Raw genomic sequence first — 22,946 nt, 5'->3', positions numbered from 1 at the left:
TGGCGCCGACTACTGTTTGATTTGAGCAGGGCAGTCCGCCCTCATCGGTTTTGCTCGGCCACAACCTGGTTCTAATCTAACTTCTTCAGTGATTGATTGATACCTTGGTGTGTGCTTCCTGCTGGCTGATGAAGCGGTCAGCGGAGAGGTGAAACTTGGCGATGTGCTTGTCCCAGATGTCCTTGACCAGTGTGCAGATCTCATCCGCTTTGGGAATGTTATCAGATGCACTGCAGAGAAACAGGGATATATAACAACACACTGAACACACAATTAGGAGCCACCTTCTAATTCCAGTCAAATTATAAATCAATAGCTGTATCCAAACTACACTTCATATTGCCACCTGAAATAATTGGATGGGTGTAATAAGCAATATGGGGTCGATTCCGACCCGAGTTAAGCATGCGTAAATGGAACATAGGCTAATTCCCTTTTTATGCACTTTTCTCTCTATGTGTATGATGAGCTTGATTCTATTCAACCCGCTATTCGTTCAGGCTGGAGAGCTAATAAATGAAGGTGTCACAGAGATATGTCCAATAAGAAAAACCTACTGAACAGTATTCAATAGGAATCAGGTAATTAACATTGGGATTTAAAAAGTGTTTTCTAAAATTGATCATTATAATTACTATTAAAGTATTATTATTCATATTGTTATTACTATTATTATTAATTGTAGCATTATAAATAATGTTTGTTATTTTGAACTGCTCTTACCATGATAACTATTTAGTAATCATTACTTTTAATGCTGTTAACAATAACCCAAACCAGCTGCGCGTGTGCGCCATCGTGCGCTATCGTGCATAAATGTATTTTGTCCCCCTACACAAAATGCGATTACGACACACAGGTTAAAATATCAAAACAAACTCTGAACCAATGACATTCATTTGGGGACAGGTCGAAAAGCATTAAACATGTATGGCAATTTAGCTAGTTAGCTTGCACTCACTGGCTAATTTGTCCCAAACAGTTTGTCTTTCAATCACTCACGTGGGTATAACCAATGAGGAGATGGCACGTGGGTGTAACCAATGAGGAGATGGGAGAGGCAGGACTAGCAGGGCGATCTGCGTCAGAAATAGACAGGAGTTCTATTTTAGCCCTTGACAATGTAGATGCTCATTGGCGCGCATGAGCAGTGTGGGTGCAATAATTTAATAACATGGATTTCAAAATGCATTTTGCAACGCTCGCGCACGCGATGTGTCCTTGACTGGTCAGCATGTTATAATCACACTGTATATAGACTTTTTCTATTGTGTTATTGACTGTACGTTTCTTTATTCCATGTGTACCTCTGTGTTATTGTTTGTGTCACACTGCTTTGCTTTATCTTGGCCAGGTCGCAGTTGTAAATGAGAACTTGCTCTCAACTGGCCTACCTGGTTAAATAAAGGTGAAAAAAATAAAAATCAGGCTAACTGGCTCTCGTTCAGGCAAATGAGAAATAAGTGCACTCAGGCTATCCGGAAGTTTACACTGTATTTCTTATTGTTTGATGCTATTTTAATTGTAGTATGATCTAAAATAAAGATGTGCGACCAAGAGGTTCTAGCTCCAGCCTGTTTATTAACCTAACCCTTGCATGTCCTACATAGGTACGGATGCCCCCAAGGGACATCCCACTACATTAATGGACAAAAAAAGTGCTTTTGTTTCAAAAACAAAGACATTTCTAAGTGACCCCAAACTTTTGAACGTTAGTGTATATACCTGGGCTTTTCTCCATTTTATTTGACAATTTGTACCATGTTAAATATTGGCTAATATCAGGACCCACCATCAGTAATACTCACATACATTTATAACTGTCACGTTAGTGTTAGTTTTCTTAATTTTGCATCATTCCGTTTACCTGTCTTTCCTGTCACGCCTGTGTAGTTATTCCTGAGGGTCGCTAGCATTAGTGGATCATGAAAGGGTAATGTTGTGCAATAGTGTGGGACATGTAGCCTATTTGAATCATTATGGAACTCAGACCCCACATACACATTGTCATACAGTTCCATGATTGGTGAGAATTAGGGTAGATTAATAGAACTGTTAACCCTTATTGTCCGCTTTTTTCCACCTTCCAATATTTAATGGTTTGAACTTGAATTTGACAACCTTCAGGATGAATCAAACTGCTCTCCAAACCTGTTTTTTTTAATGACTCATATATACTTTCTTAACCCTAAAATGTATCTAAAATATCAGTGCATTTTATAGTCTACCAGTTGGTGCTGAAACAGAGATGAATATCCATATATTTAGATATCTTTCTTTCATTGATCCTATATTCTGAGCCCCATCTCGCTATGTTTCCTAGTCTGTCTACAAAAATCTAATTAAAGGCACACCATATTTAAAGGGATGGCTTAAGATAAATATACTATACATCTTATTGCATGAAAACTCTGTTGGCCAGCAAGTGAGAATGTTTTCAACGTTGAATTCAATGTAATCAGCTCATGCAAGGGAACCACCTCAAATGTTCTACTGCTTGAGCTCCTGTTCTGCTTATAAAATATTAGCTCTAAAGTATTGTGGAGCTCCTGCACCTAAATGTAAGTAGTAACGGCACCAGAAATGAGTACCGACACCTATTTCAATCCAAGCTCTGGATAAGTTAGACTACTAACTACTGAGAAGTACTTAGGAAAGGTATGTGTAAGAAAGGCGTACATTTCCTGTCGGAATTGGGCCCTATGGTAGTAGTTCCATCATATTCTGATTCTGAAAGTTCTTTGGGGTAGGGACTCATTCAGGAATATTTTTTTTTACCACACCAATTGTCATGGCCCCTTACTTCTACCAGAGATGGTTTGGCTGTGACCGGGAGTCCCATAAAGTGGCGCACAATTGTCCGGGTTAGGGGAGGGTTTGGCCGGGGTGGTTTTACTTGGTTCATTACACTCTAGCGACTCCTTGTGGTGGGCCGGGCGCCTGCAGGCTGACTACTGTCGTCAGTTGAATGGTGTTTTCTCCAAAAAATTGGTTAAGCAGGCAGGTGTTAAGAAGCGCAGTTTGGCGGGTCATGTTACGGAGGACACATGACTCGACCTTTGCCTCTCCCGAGCCAGTAGGGGAGTTGCAGCAATGAGACAAGATTGAAAAAGGGGGTAGAAAGCATTTTCCATTAATATCCACTGTATGCTGTCTCAACCCAAAGTGATGGAACTGTCTCAACCCAAAGTAAATTGAACACCCAACTCATTCAGATCTATGGATTCCTCAAGTATGTAGGGCAGCGCTAGGGTAAGGGACTGATTTTAGAAAAAGGCATAAAAAACATGCACATTGAAAAGTTACATTTTATTTGTACATTCAGTCCAATTTTTGTTTTTACAAAAAGGTTCAATATATCAAAACCTCAAATTATTTTATCCAGGCTTTTATATCTTAATCCAACCCGAAATATATAATTCATGAATCAACAATAATAATATGGACATTTAGCAAATGCTTTAATCCCAAGTGACTTACAGTTTATTACTTATGCAATAACAAGATTTATTTCAGCAAATAAAGTAAAGAATAATCAGATCATCCTTTAACAAATAAATACTAAGCTATCTCTTATAAGAAAACAGGAGTGAAACCGTTCTCTGAGAATATAAACATTAAGGTAGTGAAATAAAAAACATAACATCTCTTGTTTATTACAATTCTGTAATATTTCAATAAATCAAATCTCAGAAGAATAATTTATAATGTCTATCATCTCTGAAACACTACTATTTCTGAAGAACCTAAAGTATTCAATCTAAATAAATTATATTCATGTTTCCCTACCATTCAGAATTTCGCATACATCTTCATTAACTATTAGCATACAAAAACCGTACTCAAAAAATGAGAAATAAAATTAACACGTTGCATTGAATGACACCTAGGTCTTGATCACATTGATCCTCCCTACTACGGGAACAAAGATCCCAATGGTACCTGTCCTCTACTTGCCCATGAAAATAGACTGACCAGTGCTCTGAAAGCTCTCTTCCCTGTGAGAGCAATTCACTGGGAACAAAGCCTTAGCATTCAGCATTCCTGCGCTACAGTAGTATTAGCACGTCCAACGCCGTTTTGGCCGCAATGTCTTTGTCTGGTGCAGTGCAGTCACTCAGCTGGGAGGCTTAGCACAGGTGCAGGACAGACTTGTTGATCTCAGGGTTGGTCCAGTCATTCCTGAGGTCATCTAGGTGATTGTCGAAGTCGATCAGGCTCTCGTAGGACCTGCCCTCCAGCAGAGCCGACGTGATCTTCTGAGCCTCACACCAGTCCTCAAAGCTATCCCTGGAACACACACAAACCAACACTCCAGAACCTCAGCTCCACATTCGGGAATCACAAATTGAATCGTATTTGTTACATGCACCGAATATAACTGGTATAAACTTCACCTTGAAAGGCTTGCTTATGAACCCTTCCCAATAATTCAGTTTAAAAATAAAATAGTAACACGAGGAATAAAATACACAAGAATGGAGCTATATACAGGGAGTACCAGTACCAGATCAATGTACAGGGGTATGAGGTATTTGAGGTAGATATGTACATGGAGGCAGGGTAAAGTAAGTAGGCATCAGGACAGATAAGAGTAAAATAAATATCTACCACACTGGGTTCTATTTCACTAACAGATATTGGCATAGTATACCATGTCGTTCCAAATCTTTTTGGATAAATGGCTGTTCAGTAGCTGTGATATATCTATCCAACATGACATATTTGGTCAGCTCAGGAACACTTACACATTACAGTCCCTGCATTTCCACTTGTTTTCATGGTGGTCATAGATGGCTAATATGGGCTCATAGCAGCCCATGGTGAATCTGGTGCTGTCCACCTGAGGAACATTATTAGAGATACAGTGGTCAGTGTAGATCTTATGTGTGAATTCAGTAATGTGGCAGTTCTGATACTGGACAGCTAATAGAGGATTACCATAATCATTGCTGCTTCGCTGAAGTTCTCTGCAATCCTGGCCCCAACTTTTTCAGCAACCTGGTTAGGTCTGTGGGAGTCAAAAGAAGACAGAGTACATTGTGTATCATATCAACACAACTCTCCACAGAGCACGAAAGGGATCCTGTTTCAAAATCTTGTTTACCTGAAGTCCTTTGTGCGCTCGTTGGCTTGGTAATACCCAGCTATGACATATTTGTTCTCTTTACACCACGTGTCAATCTGGATGTGGGGAAAGAAAAAAAATATTTGCTTGTTTGACTAGCTGACTAAACTCAACACCATTGTGAAGGACATTTCTGATAAACCCCACCAATGTATAAATTGAAACAAGTTGAAACATCAGAAACTTCTTTCACCATGATGTTGAGTTTAGCTTGACAAGTCAGCAGGACTGACAGCTGTTAATGCACTTCTACATCAACAGGCCCAGTAACTTGCAGTGGTGAACATGCAGTGGAGTAACAAGAACATTTTTGAAACATGACATGTGAATAGAAGATAAAGACGATCAATTCACTCACCAATGTAAGTGCCACTTCCAGCATAGGTGCCAATGCAAGTGTGCCGTGGAATAGTGGTATACAATCCACACAGAGGATTGGAGTGGAGTGGCTGTCTTTTTTCTTCTCCTTCTGTTTCTCAGCAACCAGTAATCCGTTCACGGCGCAATGGGGATATTTAGCAGCATGCAAAAGCATCTTGCAATAAGCCTGAGTTGTCAATTTAATACTCATTCTCATTACGATATAAACACTAAACTCGCTAATTGTACAAGGATGGTCTGGAGACTGCTAGCTTGACAGCTAGCCAACGGATATCATACCCGATACAACAGAGAGACAGTGACAGCTCTGCCAGGTTGACTACGGTAATCGAGTCTCTTATAACTAGCTACCTACATAAAGGCAACTCTTCGTGAATGTTACAGTGCATTACTGTTGTATGTTGGTCACGATGGTAACGTTATATCCTACTACAAATGAACGCTGCTTGGCTTCTCTCTGGTGGTTTGCACCGGCACCATATGAACCGCTGTGAAATAGGCAAGAATAACTAAGTACTTCCGGGTCACGGATTTTTTGAATAATTCATAATAAAATCCAGCCCTGTAGAATGAATAACTAGGGCGAAAATTATGGAAAATGTGCACAATTATCGATACATTGTATACTACTTATCATACAAAGAATAATTAACATGTCATTTATTTGTTGATGTTTATTTTTTAAAGCCCAAATGGTCATCAATTATTTTTTTTTGTGTGAGTACTCATTTATTGCACATTATAAAAGTATCTGTACATTGTGTCACAGTAAAAGGGAGTTCCACTCTACTCAGGAGCACTTCTAGTTTCCAAATCCAGAGTTTACACCCAGAGCATCACTGCTGATTTGGTGGACTTTAAAGAGTGTCCCATCAATTTAAATCCAATGTCCAATATGAAAAATCTGTTTCACTTAAGTTGATGGGCCACCCTATAAGGCCCAACCAAATGAGCATGAATGGATTTGGAAACTTGGATTTATGGATCTATGGATTTGGAAACTTTGAGTGCTCCTAAGTAGAATAGATTGTGCAAAAAGAAAAACGTACTGAACAGTGTTCAATATGAATGGGTTAATTAAGAATGGTATTTACAAGTATTTTCGAAAGTTGATTATTATAATATTATTAATATTGTTACTACTATTAGTATTAATGGTAGCATTCTAAATCATGTTTTGTTATTTATTACTGTTCTTACCATGATAACTATTTAGTCATCACTAGTTTTGTCACAATCTCTTAATTCAAAGACTCAGTCATGGACACTCTTACTGACAGTGGTGGCTGCTTTAAGTGATGTATTGTTGTTTCTTTTGTATTTTGGTAGGCCGTCATTGTAGATAATTAATTGGCTCTTAACTGACTTACCTAGTTAAATGAAGGTTGAATAAAATTAATTTGAATGCTGTTAAAAATAATTTAAATGCTATAATATTATTTGTGCTATAATGGCGATTAACGGTATTGCTTTTTCACAAAATTCCAAGTCTGCTAACATTTCCTCATAAAATGTTACGAATTTCGACCATTTGTATAATTTTTCACCATCTTCATTGCGAAACTTTTATTTTAAAGTAAAATCACCGAGGTCACGGCCTTGTTCTTGCTAGGTCTGGCTTATTCTTGCTGGCGGACGAAGGTAACACACACCCGGGATGAATCCCACACCATATGGCAGGCCACAAACACCATTTTGGTTCATCTCAGGGCACACCGCGTGACAGGAAGAATGCCAATGCTGCGCAACATGGTAGCAAATGAACACTAGTTTTCTACATTAATGTCGTAAAAGTTCGAATTCAATTGCACAGTTAAATTAATCACCACTCACATTATTTTACAAACATATTTTAATATGTATATAATAGTGTGACTACATTTGCACCGACCACAGTTTCTCTCACCAGCTACGTATTTCCGGTTAATGACACTTCCTTTATGGTGTTTGGAGCGTCGGCGAAAGGAGAAAAAGTAAGAGATGGCGGGTGAATTTTCTAAATTATTAGACGTCTGATATTCAGCTATCGTAGAACATATGATATATATATATATATTTAAATCAAGACAAACATGCTACATGTCTGCTGTGTTATCAGAAATGGATTTGTCAATGTTTCCGAACGAGCCGAGTGAAGAGATTGACATTGAAAAGTGGCAGACAAGACAAGGGGCAAATATGCAATGGTTGGCTAGGCTAGCATCCTAGCTAGCGTTAGTTAAAGTGCCCTTTTCCTGTATGTAGTATAATATTTTGTGGGTATTCCTCCTCAGTCATTTGTAATGTTACCATAGAGGTTAGTCCGGAACAGGAATATTACACAAGGAATAACATGTTGGGTGTCTGCTATGTATTTGACCTTGTACCGGTTAGCAATGATTAGCATCGTCAACTTGCGTGTGAGCCTTCCTGCTACTAATGTTTTTAATTTTTTAATTTTACCTTTATTTAACCAGGCAAGTCAGTTAAGAACATATTCTTATTTTCAATGACGGCCTGGGAACAGTGGGTTAACTGCCTGTTCAGGGGCAGAACGACAGATTTGTACCTTGTCAGCTCGGGGGTTTGAACTCGCAACCTTTGAACCAATGATGTGTATAAACCCCGGATGCCTGACTGTATTGAGATCACTGCGTAGTCATCTTGGTGCTCCTCAATTGTAAAACAGATTTTTGGATGCAATAGAAATGCATTTATTAATTTCGCCATTCGTTTTTGTCACGTTAATTCTATTAGACACCTTCATGCATACGTTTACATTGAGAGCGAAGCAAACAATTTCCTAATATTATATTTGTTTAGTACTAATGTTACTGTACAACAACAAATATACTTAAATACATAACATTTTGTCTCTCAATGACCAATACATAGGTTGCAGTCAACACTCAAAAGGCACACTATTCCCTCAGCCCTCAAATATTAAGTGGACACTTTTGATGACGTATCATGCTGTCTGCAGGGTAAGGAAGGAATGATTAAAAAAAAAAAAAAATGTCTTCTGTAATGCTATTAAGACTACAAATGGTAACAGCTCTATCAAATTGAAATATGGCACCTCACCTAGATTTGAGTTAAAGAGAGGAATTAGGAAAGGTTGTCTTATCTCCCGTACCTGTTTTTATTAATCACCCAACTCCATACAAATTCTTTCAATAATAGTCCTGTACAAGGTATTTCAATAGCTGGTAAAGAAATTATTATAAGCCAGCTGGCTGACAATACTACACTTTTTCTGAAAGATGCTAAACCAATTCCCATGTCGATCAATGTGATTACAATCCTTTTCCAAAGCTTCTGGTCTATATTGTAACATTAATAAATGTGAACTCATGGCTGTCAGATTGTGTGACACCTTCATATTATGGTATTCCAGTAAAAGAAGAACTTACATATTTAGGCATAACCATTACAAAGGATCAGAAGTCTAGAGGCTTACTCAATTTTAACCTTCTTGTTTAAAAAAAAAAAAAAAACAGAAGCTAAATCAATGGCTACAGAGGGACTTGATCTTTGTGGAGAAACCGTACCCATTAAATTAGGAAAATTGTTGTAATGAACACTTGTGAGAATGGTGGGCTGAATTTTCAACTTTACTACCTTAAATAATACTTTTAAGATCAATTGGATAAAACAATTCCTAAGAAGTTCTATGTGGAATTGTATTCCTCATCATGTCTTCTCTTCTTTTGGTGGCCTTAACTTCATGTTGGTTTGCAATTATAATATTGACGAAGTTCCAGTGAAACTTTTTAAGGAAAACATCAACTCAAATTGTTCCTTTTGTAATGACCACCCAGAAACAGTGTTGCATCTTTTTTTGTCTATGTATTCATGTAAGAACTGTGGCAAGACATAAGTATATTTATAACTGACACATTTATGAATATCTTACACTATTGTGGAGAGATGTACTGCTTGGATTCTTTACCTACGTTAGAAATGAGCTTAAACATTTTTATTTAATTTAATTATTTTTTGGGGCCAAGTTTCATATTCACAAATGGAAATTTACAAACACCACATTCTATTACCTTAAAAAAATTAATTGAACTGTATTTTAAGACAATTAAATACTCTAACAAAAAAGCTGTTAGAATAGTCCCTTAAGGTCCTTGTGTAATGTGATATTGTACCCCCTAGCCCAATTGTCCTTTGTATATTATTGATATATACTTTTCATTTACATTTAAGTCATTTAGCAGACGCTCTTATCCAGAGCGACTTACAAATTGGTGCATTCACCTTATGACATCCAGTGGAACAGCCACTTTACAATAGTGCATCTAAATCTTTTAAGGGGGGTGAGAAGGATTACTTTATCCTATCCTAGGTATTCCTTAAAGAGGTGGGGTTTCAGGTGTCTCCGGAAGGTGGTGATTGACTCCGCTGTCCTGGCGTCGTGAGGGAGTTTGTTCCACCATTGGGGGCCAGAGCAGCGAACAGTTTTGACTGGGCTGAGCGGGAACTGTACTTCCTCAGTGGTAGGGAGGCGAGCAGGCCAGAGGTGGATGAACGCAGTGCCCTTGTTTGGGTGTAGGGCCTGATCAGAGCCTGGAGGTACTGAGGTGCCGTTCCCCTCACAACTCCGTAGGCAAGCACCATGGTCTTGTAGCGGATGCGAGCTTCAATTTTAAGCCAGTGGAGAGAGCGGAGGAGCGGGGTGACGTGAGAGAACTTGGGAAGGTTGAACACCAGACGGGCTGCGGCGTTCTGGATGAGTTGTAGGGGTTTAATGGCACAGGCAGGGAGCCCAGCCAACAGCGAGTTGCAGTAATCCAGACGGGAGATGACAAGTGCCTGGATTAGGACCTGCGCCGCTTCCTGTGTGAGGCAGGGTCGTACTCTGCGGATGTTGTAGAGCATGAACCTACAGGAACGGGCCACCGCCTTGATGTTAGTTGAGAACGACAGGGTGTTGTCCAGGATCACGCCAAGGTTCTTAGCGCTCTGGGAGGAGGACACAATGGAGTTGTCAACCGTGATGGCGAGATCATGGAACGGGCAGTCCTTCCCGGGAGGAAGAGCAGCTCCGTCTTGCCGAGGTTCAGCTTGAGGTGGTGATCCGTCATCCACACTGATATGTCTGCCAGACATGCAGAGATGCGATTCGCCACCTGGTCATCAGAAGGGGGAAAGGAGAAGATTAATTGTGTGTCGTCTGCATAGCAATGATAGGAGAGACCATGTGAGGTTATGACAGAGCCAAGTGACTTGGTGTATAGCGAGAATAGGAGAGGGCCTAGAACAGAGCCCTGGGGGACACCAGTGGTGAGAGCGCGTGGTGAGGAGACAGATTCTCGCCACGTGACCTGTCAGGTAGAACGCAATCCAAGCGTGGGCCGCGCCTGAGATGCCCAACTCGGAGAGGGTGGAGAGGAGGATCTGATGGTTCACAGTATCGAAGGCAGCCGATGGGTCTAGAAGGATGAGAGCATGTACTTCCTGTATTGATTTGTTGTTCATAAAAAATAAAATGTTTTTTTTAATGATTATTTCATTTAAATTTTATTATTAACAACAAATCAATACATAAAGCACATGAGGGAACACAAGCATACATTGATTACAAACAATGGACAATCGAGCTAGGGGTACAATATCACATTACAATTACACAAGGACCTTAAGGGACATGCATATACTTACAATTCTAACAGCTTTTTTGTTAGAGCATTTAACCGTCTTAAAATAAAGTTCAATTTCTTTTTGCAGGGTACGAAAACGAATTTTCGGGCAAGGGCGGTCCATTTAAAAATCATTATTTATATATTATTTGGTAAATAATGATTTTAAAATGTACCGCCCTTGTCCGAAAATTCGTCACTCGTTCGTCCTGCGATGATTGTTTTCAGCCACCGTTAGTTTGTGGGTGCTTTTATATGCGACACGTCAATTATGATTGCATGTTTACTTATATTAACTATATCATTTTATATACGCCTACTGTATGGTAGCTAGCTAATTAGCTAACTAACGTTAGCCTGCCTAGCTGGAACTTCTGATAAAGGAACATGTCTACAATTTCCAAAAGCTAACCAAACAAAAACATAATTACTTTTACGAGACGTGTTTGTGCCGTCATGTGCATTAGTAGCACAATTTCTAACCTTTTTTACAATCATTTTTACTTAACACTTGTATGTTCACTTCTCCATTCATGTTTTTAAGTTTCGGCTGACTTTTCTTAGCGGATGGGCTTAAGTCCGCCAAAAATGAATAACCAATGGAGAAGTGAACATACAAGTATAAGTAAAAATGATTGTAAAAAGGTTATAAATTGTGCTACTAATGCACAAACACGTCGCATAAAAGTGCATATGTTTTTGTTTGGTTAGCTTTTGGAAATTGGAGAAATAAAACATTTTCATTCAGAAGTTCCAGCGAGGCAGGCTAACGTCAGTTAGCTAATTCATTTGCAAGCTATCATACAGAAGGCGTATATGAGTACTTATATAGTTAATATAAGTAGACATGCAATCATAATTGACTGTAGTGCATATAAAGCTACCGGTGGCTGAAAACACAATTATTGCAGGATTGAACGAGTGTCGATATCCGGGCAAAGGTGGTAGATTTTAAAAATCATTCCTTGACCTGCAAAAGTGTATACTCATCGGACATCATGATACGTCTCCACTTAATATTTGAGGGGATAGTGTGTGTCTTTTACATCTGCGTTGCTTGCTGTTTGGGGTTTTAAGCTTGGTTTCTATATAGCACTTTGACATCGGCTGATGTAAAAAGGGCTTTATAAATACATTTGCTTTGAAGTGTTTGGACTGCAGCCATAGAATCAGCAATCCAGAGTTTATATACGTCATTGGTTTAAACCAGTACCTGGGATTGAGGAGATGATCAGATCCCTCAATTCAAAGTCCCATTAGCCAGTTCTGCAAATGTTATGTCAAAATGTTCGGTACTCAACAATATATGGAGTTTCATAGAGAAACTATTGTCATTACTGTCGTTATGCATGGTTTGTACTTCCAAAAAAGGTCCAAGTAAAATAACTGTTTTTGTTGACCTTTTTTTGAAAGTGCGTGCCATGCATAACATCAGTAATAACGATAGTAGTTCTGCGAAACTACATATTTTGATGAGTCCGGAACGCATTTTGACATAATTCAAGTTTGCAGAGCTGGCTAATGGGACTTTGAACTGAAGGATCCTGAGTGTCGGAGGAAATCTCATCATATGCATTCCCTCCACAAACCCAGGTACTAGTTCAGTTTACGTTAGCCTAGTTTGAATATAACTCAATATTTTCAACATAGACGCTAGCTATCTATTAGCCTGTTTGTTACCATTGGAACGTCCTTTACAGATGGATGGCTAAATCGAAAGATGGCAAGCTATATTTAGTTTGCTAGGCAACTTTTTAGCATAGACATTTTGGCTGGGTAACTTTATCTAGGTTAACGTAGCTAGCTAGTTTTTCATCTTTTTTTGACAGTTCTCTTAACTAGATTTTATTTGTTACAAAAACTGGTTGCTAGTTACGTGTGCTTGAGCAGTGACCATAACTAGTTGCTAAATGTCAGATTAGGGATGCATGCAGTTTCATAAATTCTTGTTGAACAGTTGCTCTTTTTCTATAAATTTAATTGACTAAGAATAAAACTAACCACACTATTTTACAAAGATCTAATGGCTAGTCTAAGGCTATAGTTTCATGTCATCAGAATAACTTCTTTGATTCGTTGGTCAGTAATGTTTTGTTACAGTAGTAACTAGCTATATTCATTTTTCATCGAGGGTTTTCTCATACATGTTATTTTCTTTCAGAATGCTGGCCACCAGAGCCCTTAGCCTTGTTGGCAAACGTGCCATTTCCACATCAATCTGTGTACGTGGGGGACATGGTGAGTGACTATGTTGGCAGTACACACCACATACTTGACCTTCATGGTATGGACCTTTAAAACCATCCTCTGTAAATTGTACCTACCACTAAAAAGTTGGCACAGAAACAAATGTAAACTATGGATAAAATATACCACCACCAGCATGGTTTGGAGATGTACAGTAATCAGACGATACCAGCTTATTGTAGAATAAGATATTTAAGTTTTTTTAGGTAAACTGAAAAAGCAGTTATGCGGCTCCCAAAGGCACACAGTATGTATTCGCGTATGCACATATTTGCTATGTAGGTCCCATGCAGGTTTGAATACATGTATTGGTTGTGTGTGTCAGTCCTATGTAGTAACATGGTGAGTTTCCTGCAGGTGTTGCCAAGGTAGACGACTACGCTCTCCCAGCCTACTTTGACAGGCGGGAGAACCCCCTCCCAGACGTCCAGTTTGTGACAGAGCTGAGTGCAGTGCAGAAGTCCTTAAAGGAGAAGGAGAAGGGCTCCTGGGCCACTCTCTCCAATGAGGAGAAGATTGCATGTAAGTGGTTTTTACCTTTGTTGTTGAATACTTGACATTTGTCAGTTTTGTTGCTTACTCAAAACAAGATCGAAGTATTGTTTGCCTATCTGTTCTGTTAGTAGGGATATTTATTTTTTTTACCTTTATTTAACCAGGTAGGCTAGTTGAGAACAAGTTGTCATTTGCAACTGCGACCTGGCCAAGATAAAGCAAAGCAGTGTGACACAGACAACAACACAGAGTTACACAATTCACTGATACGCGTCAGTCCCCGGTTCAAATGTTTAAGATGTGAGTGCATCTGTCCGTTGGAGCCCAAACCGATCCATATGTAGCATGCATCGGTAAGAACCAATGAAAATGTTATAAATCGCCGGTTCACTAATGTTTATTATGCAATTTTTTTTGTTGCCTTATTCTGAAAATACCTCATCTGTTTGAATTGATGCGTCCTCTCCTTCAGCCTATCAAACTTCTTTTCATGTATCTGCATGTGATATTGATCTACAAGTCAGATAACTGTGCAGTGCAGGAGACTCAGCTGCTCGCGCCAACGAGAGCTAGGGCTACCATATCCCTGTTCTAATATTTGTAGGCAACATCTGCACAGCACCTTCAGCATTAAGATGTTTTTAAACTGGCTTTCGCAATATTAAATAGGTTTTATTGAGTGACAACCGATGTCATTTAGCTAGGCTTCCGTCCAATTGGTGACAGCTTGTCATGCGAATATTCTCAAATCTGCATAAAAACAATATGCACATTTTCTTAAATTTTTACATTAAATTGACTTGTTGAGGATTAAAGGCGGTTCAATTCCATGTACCGAATAGTTAAGTGGGTTTCCACTGCATCTCTACTGATGGTTTTCTCACAAAAAATGTTGCGTTATATAGTGTGCCCACTCTGGTATTGGCACGTGCGCTGTAGCCATCAGGTCACAGACACAGTGTGGGTATAGCCTACATTAGATTATTATGGACAAAAGAGGGATTATTTTTAGTACGGCAGCCAAGCGTCAACGATCATGTCACCAGAATAAGGCCCTTTATTTATTGGAAAAGAGCATCACGCTCATCACCTGCACTTTCACCACCCTGTGAAGTTCATCAGAAATGATTTCATCTGTATCCTCATAAACTGCTAGTTTTCCTAATGTGGGAGGATCACACGTCATCGCGCGACTCCAAGTTTACCTCGATATGATGGTTATTATATCAATATTTGCTCATTAAAGCGTTTCCACTGACATGTCAAGCATAATTAGTTTACAGACACTAAAGGATCCCACCTTGTTTAGTGTGTTTTGTTGACATTTGGAAAGTTTACTGACAAATTTTCCATCAGGAATGGCATACATTTTATTGGGTTCCAACGGGTGCTTTACTTGCATTAACAGGTTGGATGGAAACCTGGTTTGTGTTACCAAATGCGCTGTATAAAATAATTTTACTGGTGGAGCTCTGTGGGCTACCGGAGTGGACATAACTCACATCTTGCTGATTGCACATCTAACTGCTGATTTGGGTTTTTTCGATTGCCAGGTTCACCTTACAAAATATTTTTGTTTAGTTCTGTTTGGATTTGGTAATTTTTACATGAACAGGGTAAAGGTGTAATTTCATAACAAGGACCGCAATCATTTTCTCCAGCCGCACTGGTCAGAATGGGAGAATAGATCACCTCTGGTTCCAAATGGTCAAAACCATTCACTTTTGAGGCAGGTGAAATCCAAAGCTGTGTTTTATATTAATTGGCTATGTATGTCAAAGCGAATTTATTAAGATAAATATATACATTTTACTAGATCAATGTATATGACAAGTTATAGCAGTGTGGGGACAACATAAATTGCGCCCCCTAATCTGCTAGTGGTAGATGCTCAGTCTGCCCTATGGATCAACTCGCACATTACATTACACACACACACGGCAGAAATACTTTTCTATCATACAGCAACGACAAGCCATGGTTCATTCACTCAGCTCAGAGAAGTCAGCTCAGACAGATCCAACTCAGCTCCTGAGCTCCATCACTATCAGATATTAATTTAGAATGGAAAATGAATGTGTTCATGCCATCAATTGTTAATCGCATTGATTCATTCCACTAATTAAATTGAATCGTGTCAAATCGTTTCAAACTAAAAATATAATTCCTGTATCGGAGCCCATGTATCTAGATGCATATTGAATCGTGCTTGTAAGGAGAGATGCACATCCCTACCTGTTAGGCTGTGTTAAATTGTTATTTAACCAAGGTCTTGCATTTTCTCTTTACCAACAGTGTACCGTATTAGCTTCAAGCAGAGCTTCGCAGAGATGAACGAGGGCACAAAGGAGTGGAAATCGGTTATCGCAGGAATGTTCTTCTTTATTGGCATGACAGGACTGGTTGTCCTATGGCAGAGGAAGTTTGGTATGTCTTCTAATAAGAAAAGGAATGGGAACATGTATTGTGGAGGGAGTCTGTGATCATTCCGTTGTAATATCCTGAAAAAATATCAATACAACAATTTCAAAGATTTTACTGAGTTACAGTTCAAATAAGGAAATTAGTCAATTGAAATAAATAACTTAGGCCCTAATCTATGGATTTCGCATGACTGGGTAGGGGTGCAGCCATGGGTGTGCCTTGGAGGGCATAGGCCCACTCACTGGGGACCCAGGCCCAGCCAATCAGAATGAGTTTTTCCCCAGAAAAGAGCTTTATTCCAGACAGAATTACTCCTCAGCATCCCCCACCCACCCTCAGATGATCCTGCAGGTGAAGAAGTCACATGTGAAGGTCCTGGGCTGGAGTGGTAACACATGGTCTGTGGTTGTGAGGCCGGTTGGAAGTACTGACAAATTCTCGAAAACAACGTTGGAGGCAGCTTATGGTGGAGAAATGAACATTCCATTCTCTAGCAACAGCTCTGGTGGACCTTCCTAGTCAGAATGCCAATTGCAGGCTCCCTCAACTTGAGACATCTGTGGCATTATGTTGTGTGACACAACTGCACATTTTAGTGGCCTTTTATTGTCCCCCAGCACAAGGTGCACCTGTTTAATGATCATGCTCTTTGATCAGCTTCTTGATATGCCACACCTGTCAGGTGGAGGGATGATCTTGGCAAAGGAGAAATACTCACTAATAGGGCTGTTAACAAATTTATGCACAAGATTTGAGCGAAAAATATTTTTGTACAACATTTCTGGGATATTTTATTTCAGCTCATGAAACATGGAACCAAACTTTTTACATGCTGTGTTTATATTTTTGTTTAGTGTACATTGATGTTCATGGTTTTTCCACCCACCTGTTAAAAGCCATAAGGCAGCATTCTTTCTCAATGAGATAGATATACAAGATGTTATTTATGACATAATTCAAATATTGTATTTGGCCATCAGTGCCCCTTCAAATAAATAGGTTACGTGTCTTCTCTCCCATTGTATTGCCTCAACCATAATTGTTATAACAGACAAGCAACTAGGTTGCTTTTGTGAAACAATGTCCTCAATAATGATTACCATGTTCAATACAGACTATTAAAAAATATATGTTCATGGGTGAACTTTGAGGCAGAGCCTAACAAGCTGTCTGTCTCGCTGCAGTGTATGGACCTGTCCCCCCCACCTTTGAGTCAGAATGGAAAGAGAAGGAGGTGCAGAGGATGCTGGACATGAGGATCAACCCGGTGGAGGGCTTCTCAGCCAAATGGGACTATGAGAACAAGGAATGGAAGAAGTAAACCAACCATCCAGAGGACCACATTACATACCATGACACCAACAAATGTACAAACATACCAATTACTTGTCTGTATTTATCTATTGTCCACATTACCTCAGTCAATACGTTTTGGAAGGTCTCTTCCTCTTAAGGTCATGTATTATAGAGCAAAATAAAAGTTCCTATGTTTACCCAATAGTATGTCTCCCCTTTGCTGTTATATCTACCATGTTGTGGAGGGTTAAATGCCACTGGAGGAGTAGGCCCTACATGTCAATAATATGTAGGGTTTACTAGTACACAGCATAAACAGAGCATAGGTATCCACATCCATGGATTTACCCTATTTTGAAACCTGGCAAGACTTTTCCTGCCTCTTATCTAATTGTGTGAATATCGTACTAGCACCATGTTTTTAGTTGACATTTTTAAGGAATCCACGCTGTAGTCCTGGATTAGGCTATGGCAGGCATGTGGGTTTACAGGAATGAAAAAGCATAGGCTATTCGATACTTCAAATGCATTTATTTAAGACAGTACAATAAGTAGTACTGGATGAATTGATGATAATCCTTAACGGGTCTAATGTCACGAAACCCGCGCGGACTGGGCTGCATTACGATCCCATGTACCAATGATATAATTTCTAGGGGGAAACCCGGAAGAGGATTATGGAGCGAAGGTTATACAGAGCAGCATTATGGCGATCGTCTTGTGAGGCAATGTAGACAAAGCGGGCAAAATACACCCATGTTGTTGAACTACAGGGGAGCAAAGTGGTCTCACAAGTGACGGACCGACCATTTCGCAATCACTCGCACCCCTTCGTGTTATTGTACAATATTTTGCGTTGTTGCATTGAGACGTAAATACTTAATTTTTGTCGTCTGCGAGAGACATGGGAAATGGAATGAACAAGGTAGGGAGGGGCCTTTGTGTTTTTGTTATTAATGTATATGTTCTGTTCAATGGCTTGATTGTTATTTTGTAGCAAGGCACTTCCTCCGAGGGGCGTAAACGTTGCACATAGATATGCGCGGGAAATATGTCATGGTATTTACATCAGTCATCTACAACACTGAACATCCCTATGGTCCCCTGAATAAAACCAAACGGTAGGCTACTCATCACACACTGTCACTTAATATAATAACGTGAAAACTCATACAGGTTTGGATTTAGGGTTTCAAATGGAGAAAAACACCTAGCCCTACTATTTTGACTGTTTTAAAGCCCTTATTGTTATCTGTCAATAGTTGGGTGTTTAAATGTTTTGTATATACAGTACCAGTCAAAGTTTGTACACACATTCAAGGGCTTTTCTTTATTTTAATAGTGAAGACACCAAAACTATGAAATAACAATGGAATCATGTAGTAATTTAAAAAAGTGTTAAACAAATCTAAATATTTTAGATTCTTCAAAGTAGTCACCCTTTGCCTTGATGACAGCTTTATACACTCTTGGCATTCGCTCAATCAGCTTCAATGCATTTCAATTAACAGGTGTGCCTTGTTAATTTTTGAAATGTATTTCCTTCTTAATGCATTTGAGCCAATCAGTTGTGTTGTGACAAGGTAGGGGTGGTATACAGAAGATAGCCCTATTTGTCAAATGACAAAGTCCATATTATGGCAGGAACAGCTTAAATAAGCAAAAAGAAACAACAATCCATCATTACTTTAAGACATGAAGGTCAGTCAATGCAGAACATTTTATAAGTGCAGTCTCAAAAACCATCAAGCCCTGTGATGAAACTGGCCCTCATGAAGACCGCCACAGGAAAGGAAGACCCAGAGTTACCTCTGCTGCAGAGGATAAGTTCATTAGAGTTACGAGCCTCAGAAATTGCAGCCCAAATAAATGGTTCACAGAGTTCAAGTAACAGACACATCTCAACATCCACTGTTCAGAGGAGACTGTGTTGAATCAGGCCCTCATGGTCGAATTGTTGCAAAGAAACCATTACTCAAGGACACCAATAATAAGAAGATACTTGCTTGGCTAAGAAACTCAAGCAATGGACATTGGACCTGTGGAAATCTTTTCCTTTGGTCTGATGAGTCCAAATTTGAGATTTTTGTTTCCAACCGCTGTGTCTTTGTGAGACAGAGTAGGTGAATGGATAATCTCTGCATGTGTGGTTCCCACCATGAAGCATGGAGGAGGAGGTGTGATGGTGTGGGAGTGCTTTGCTGGTGTCATTGTCAGTGATTTATTTAGAAATCAAGGCACACTTAACCAGCATGGCTACCCCAGCATTCTGCAGCAATACGCCATCACATCTAGTTTACACTTAGTGGGGCTATCATTTGTTTTTCAACAGGACAATGACCCAACACACCTCCAGGCTGTGTAAGGGCTATTTGACCAATACTTAGAGTGATGGAGTGCTGCATCAGATGACCTGGCCTCCACAATCACCCAACCTCAACCCAATTGATATGGTTTGGGATGAGTTGGACCTCAGAGTGAAGGAAAAGCAGCCAACAAGTACTTAGCATATGTGGGAACTCCTTCAAGACTGTTGGAAAAGCATTCCAGGTGAAGCTGGTTGAGAGAATGCCAAGAGTGTGCAAAGGGTGGCTACTTTGAAGAATCTAAAATCAAAATATGTTTTGTTTTAATACTTTTTTTGGTTACTACATGATTCCATGTGTGTTATTACATAGTTTTGATGTCTTCACTATTATTCTACGATGTAGAAAATACACTTCTCAAAAAAATAAAGGGAACACTTAAACAACACAATGTAACTCCAAGTCAATCACACTTCTGTGAAATCAAACTGTCCACTTAGGAAGCAACACTGATTGACAATAAATTGCACATGCTGTTGTGCAAATGGAATAGACAACAGGTGGAAATTATAGGAAATTAGCAAGACACCCCCAATAAAGGAGTGGTTCTGCAGGTGATAACCACAGACCACTTCTCAGTTCCTATGCTTCCTGGCTGATGTTTTGGTCACTTTTGAATGCTGGCAGTGCTTTCACTCTAGTGGTAGCATGAGACGGAGTCTACAACCCACACAAGTGGCTCAGGTAGTGCAGCTCATCCAGGATGGCACATCAATGCGAGCTGTGGCAAGAAGGTTAGCTGTGTCTGCCAGCGTAGCGTCCAGAGCATGGAGGCGCTACCAGGAGACAGGCCAGTACATCAGGAGACGTGGAGGAGGCCGTAGGATGGCAACAACCCAGCAGCAGGACCGCTACCTCCGCCTTTGTGCAAGGAGGAACAGGAGGAGCACTGCCAGAGCCCTGCAAAATGACCTCCAGCAGGCCACAAATGTGCATGTGTCTGCTCAAACGGTCAGAAACAGACTCCATGAGGGTGGTAATGAGGGCCCGACGTCCACAGGTGGGGGTTGTGCTTACAGCCCAACACCGTGCAGGACGTTTGGCATTTGCCAGAGAACACCAAGATTGGATAATTCGCCACTGGCGCCCTGTGCTCTTCACAGATGAAAGCAGATTCACACTGAGCACATGTGACAGACGTGACAGTCTGGAGACACCGTGGAGAACGTTCTGCTGCCTGCAACATCCTCCAGCATGACCGGTTTGGCGGCGGGTCAGTCATGGTGTAGGGTGGCATTTCTTTGGGGGGCCGCACAGCCCTCCGTGCTCGCCAGAGGTAGCCTGACTGCCATTAGGTACCGAGATGAGATCCTCAGACCCCTTGTGAGACCATATGCTGGTGCGGTTGGCCCTGGGTTCCTCCTAATGCAAGACAATGCTAGACCTCATGTGGCTGGAGTGTGTCAGCAGTTCCTGCAAGAGGAAGGCATTGATGCTATGGACTGGCCCGCCCATTCCCCTGAATCCAATTGAGCACATCTGGGACATCATGTCTCGCTCCATCCACCAACATCACGTTGCACCACAGACTGTCCAGGAGTTGGCGGATGATTTAGTCCAGGTCTGGGAGGAGATCCCTCAGGAGACCATCCGCCACCTCATCAGGAGCATGCCCAGGCGTTGTGGAGGCCACACACACTGTGTGAGTTGTTTTAAGGACATTACATCAAAGTTGGATCAGCCTGTAGTGTGGTTTTCCACTTTAATTTTGAGTGTGACTCCAAATCCAGACCTCCATGGGTTGATAAATTTGATTTCCATTGATCATTTTTGTGTGATTTTGTTGTCAGCACATTCAACTATGTAAAGAAAAAAGTATTTAATAAGAATATTTAATTCATTCAGATCTAGGATGTGTTATTTTAGTGTTCCCTTTATTTTTTTGAGCAGTGTAGTACAAATAAAGAAAAATCCTGGAATGAGTAGGTGTGTCCAAACTTTTGACTGGTACTGTATATATTACACATCATCGTGTCCCGTTAACAGTGATGGGAGTGTCCAGAAGCACCTCTGGGCACCGCTGTAATTCCACCCTGACTGAAGCTCTAAGCTTATCTGAATTTCAGAGGACACGAACATCATAGGCAGGCATATACTTTTTATTTTGACATCTTAAATAATGCAGGAGTCTTGTAATGTCTAGATGAGATCATGATCGGATCACTACAGCTTTATTGCACAGCTTTGTGTCAACATGGCCTTAACCATCAGAGTTGGTTCAGTGCTCCTCACTCCCAGTCATGCCAGGCAATACTATTTATTACAGACCCTATAAGGCTTGATTTAGCTATGAGAATGGTTCCTGTTTGTTTTCTAAATTGGGAAAATACTATTTGGCCAAACTGGACACCTGAATACGTCCTACGACCATAGATAAGGAGCATCACAAAGGTTAAGGCCATGCTCAAATTGTGAATATCTAACTAGTGAGATGTATCTTTGTTTTCCTATTTGCAGGTTGTCGATGGGCTCTACCTGGGAAATATCAGAGGTGAGAACAGGATTCTGTTGAAATCCATTCAGTTATTTTATATGTTGCACAGTCAGGCATCCCACCCAAGAGACAACACTCACTAATTCACTAGGTGAGGCACCAGCAGCAGCTTGCTTGAATCCAGGGCAGCTTTCAAAGAGACTCAGGCATTTTCTTCTGTTATTGATGCACACGAGCTTTACTTTCTCTGTCCTTCTGTTGTTATAATGTTGTTGATACGTTACCTGTAAGCTATGGTCAAATCTTACAAGGGAAGAGATAACTATCTAGTGAGTGGACTATAGTTATGTATAGATCAAAATAGAGTAGCAGAAGGTTATACGTGTACTGTAGCTCAATGAACTAAGGCATGGCCTGAATTAAGGCTGCTGCATGCATCATACTGTATCCATCAGTAGAATATGGCACATTTACTCCCTCTGGTAGTGTTGGTGATTTATCTGCTCCTCATCCAAGGGGGTTTCTGCCCTACCAGCTTAATGTGACAT

The 22,946-nt window shown here is 40.2% G+C and overlaps 3 protein-coding genes across 4 annotated transcripts in view; 2 read left to right on the top strand and 1 right to left on the bottom strand.

Moving 5' to 3' along the window:
• The window catches only part of LOC118393937 (cytochrome c oxidase subunit 4 isoform 1, mitochondrial), a 32,156-nt gene extending 14,354 nt beyond the window's left edge, over positions 1-17,802 (top strand). Inside the window, exons 1-5 of one of the 2 annotated variants that reach the window (XM_035787165.2) lie at positions 7,348-7,482; positions 13,298-13,374; positions 13,741-13,905; positions 16,174-16,305; positions 17,487-17,802. In XM_035787165.2, the coding sequence (XP_035643058.1) occupies positions 7,436-7,482; positions 13,298-13,374; positions 13,741-13,905; positions 16,174-16,305; positions 17,487-17,623 (558 nt within the window). In that variant the 5' untranslated portion in view covers positions 7,348-7,435 and the 3' untranslated portion in view covers positions 17,624-17,802. Of the gene's footprint in view, positions 1-7,347; positions 7,483-13,297; positions 13,375-13,740; positions 13,906-16,173; positions 16,306-17,486 lie in introns of those variants that run through there. The other variant, XM_052462427.1, reaches the window with a different exon arrangement.
• On the bottom strand, positions 3,291-6,016 carry LOC118393939 (ER membrane protein complex subunit 8-like). The gene is made up of 5 exons (XM_035787167.2): positions 5,487-6,016; positions 5,108-5,184; positions 4,942-5,011; positions 4,749-4,843; positions 3,291-4,290 (listed from the first exon to the last, which is right to left on the bottom strand). The coding sequence occupies exons 1-5, from the start codon at positions 5,703-5,705 to the stop codon at positions 4,131-4,133; spliced, it is 621 nt and encodes a 206-aa protein (XP_035643060.1). The 5' UTR covers positions 5,706-6,016; the 3' UTR covers positions 3,291-4,130.
• A 454-nt stretch (positions 17,803-18,256) lies between the features above and the next one.
• LOC118393936 (dual specificity protein phosphatase 22-A-like) overlaps positions 18,257-22,946 on the top strand; it is a 42,497-nt gene continuing 37,807 nt past the window's right edge. The window contains exons 1-2 of the mRNA XM_035787162.2: positions 18,257-18,523; positions 22,422-22,455. Coding sequence (XP_035643055.1) covers positions 18,503-18,523; positions 22,422-22,455 — 55 coding nt within the window. The 5' untranslated portion in view covers positions 18,257-18,502. The remainder of the gene's footprint in view (positions 18,524-22,421; positions 22,456-22,946) is intronic.

The sequence above is a fragment of the Oncorhynchus keta genome, chromosome 14 (assembly GCF_023373465.1).
Source record: "Oncorhynchus keta strain PuntledgeMale-10-30-2019 chromosome 14, Oket_V2, whole genome shotgun sequence".
Lineage (NCBI taxonomy): Eukaryota > Metazoa > Chordata > Actinopteri > Salmoniformes > Salmonidae > Oncorhynchus > Oncorhynchus keta.
This window is presented reverse-complemented; position numbering and strand designations above follow the sequence as displayed.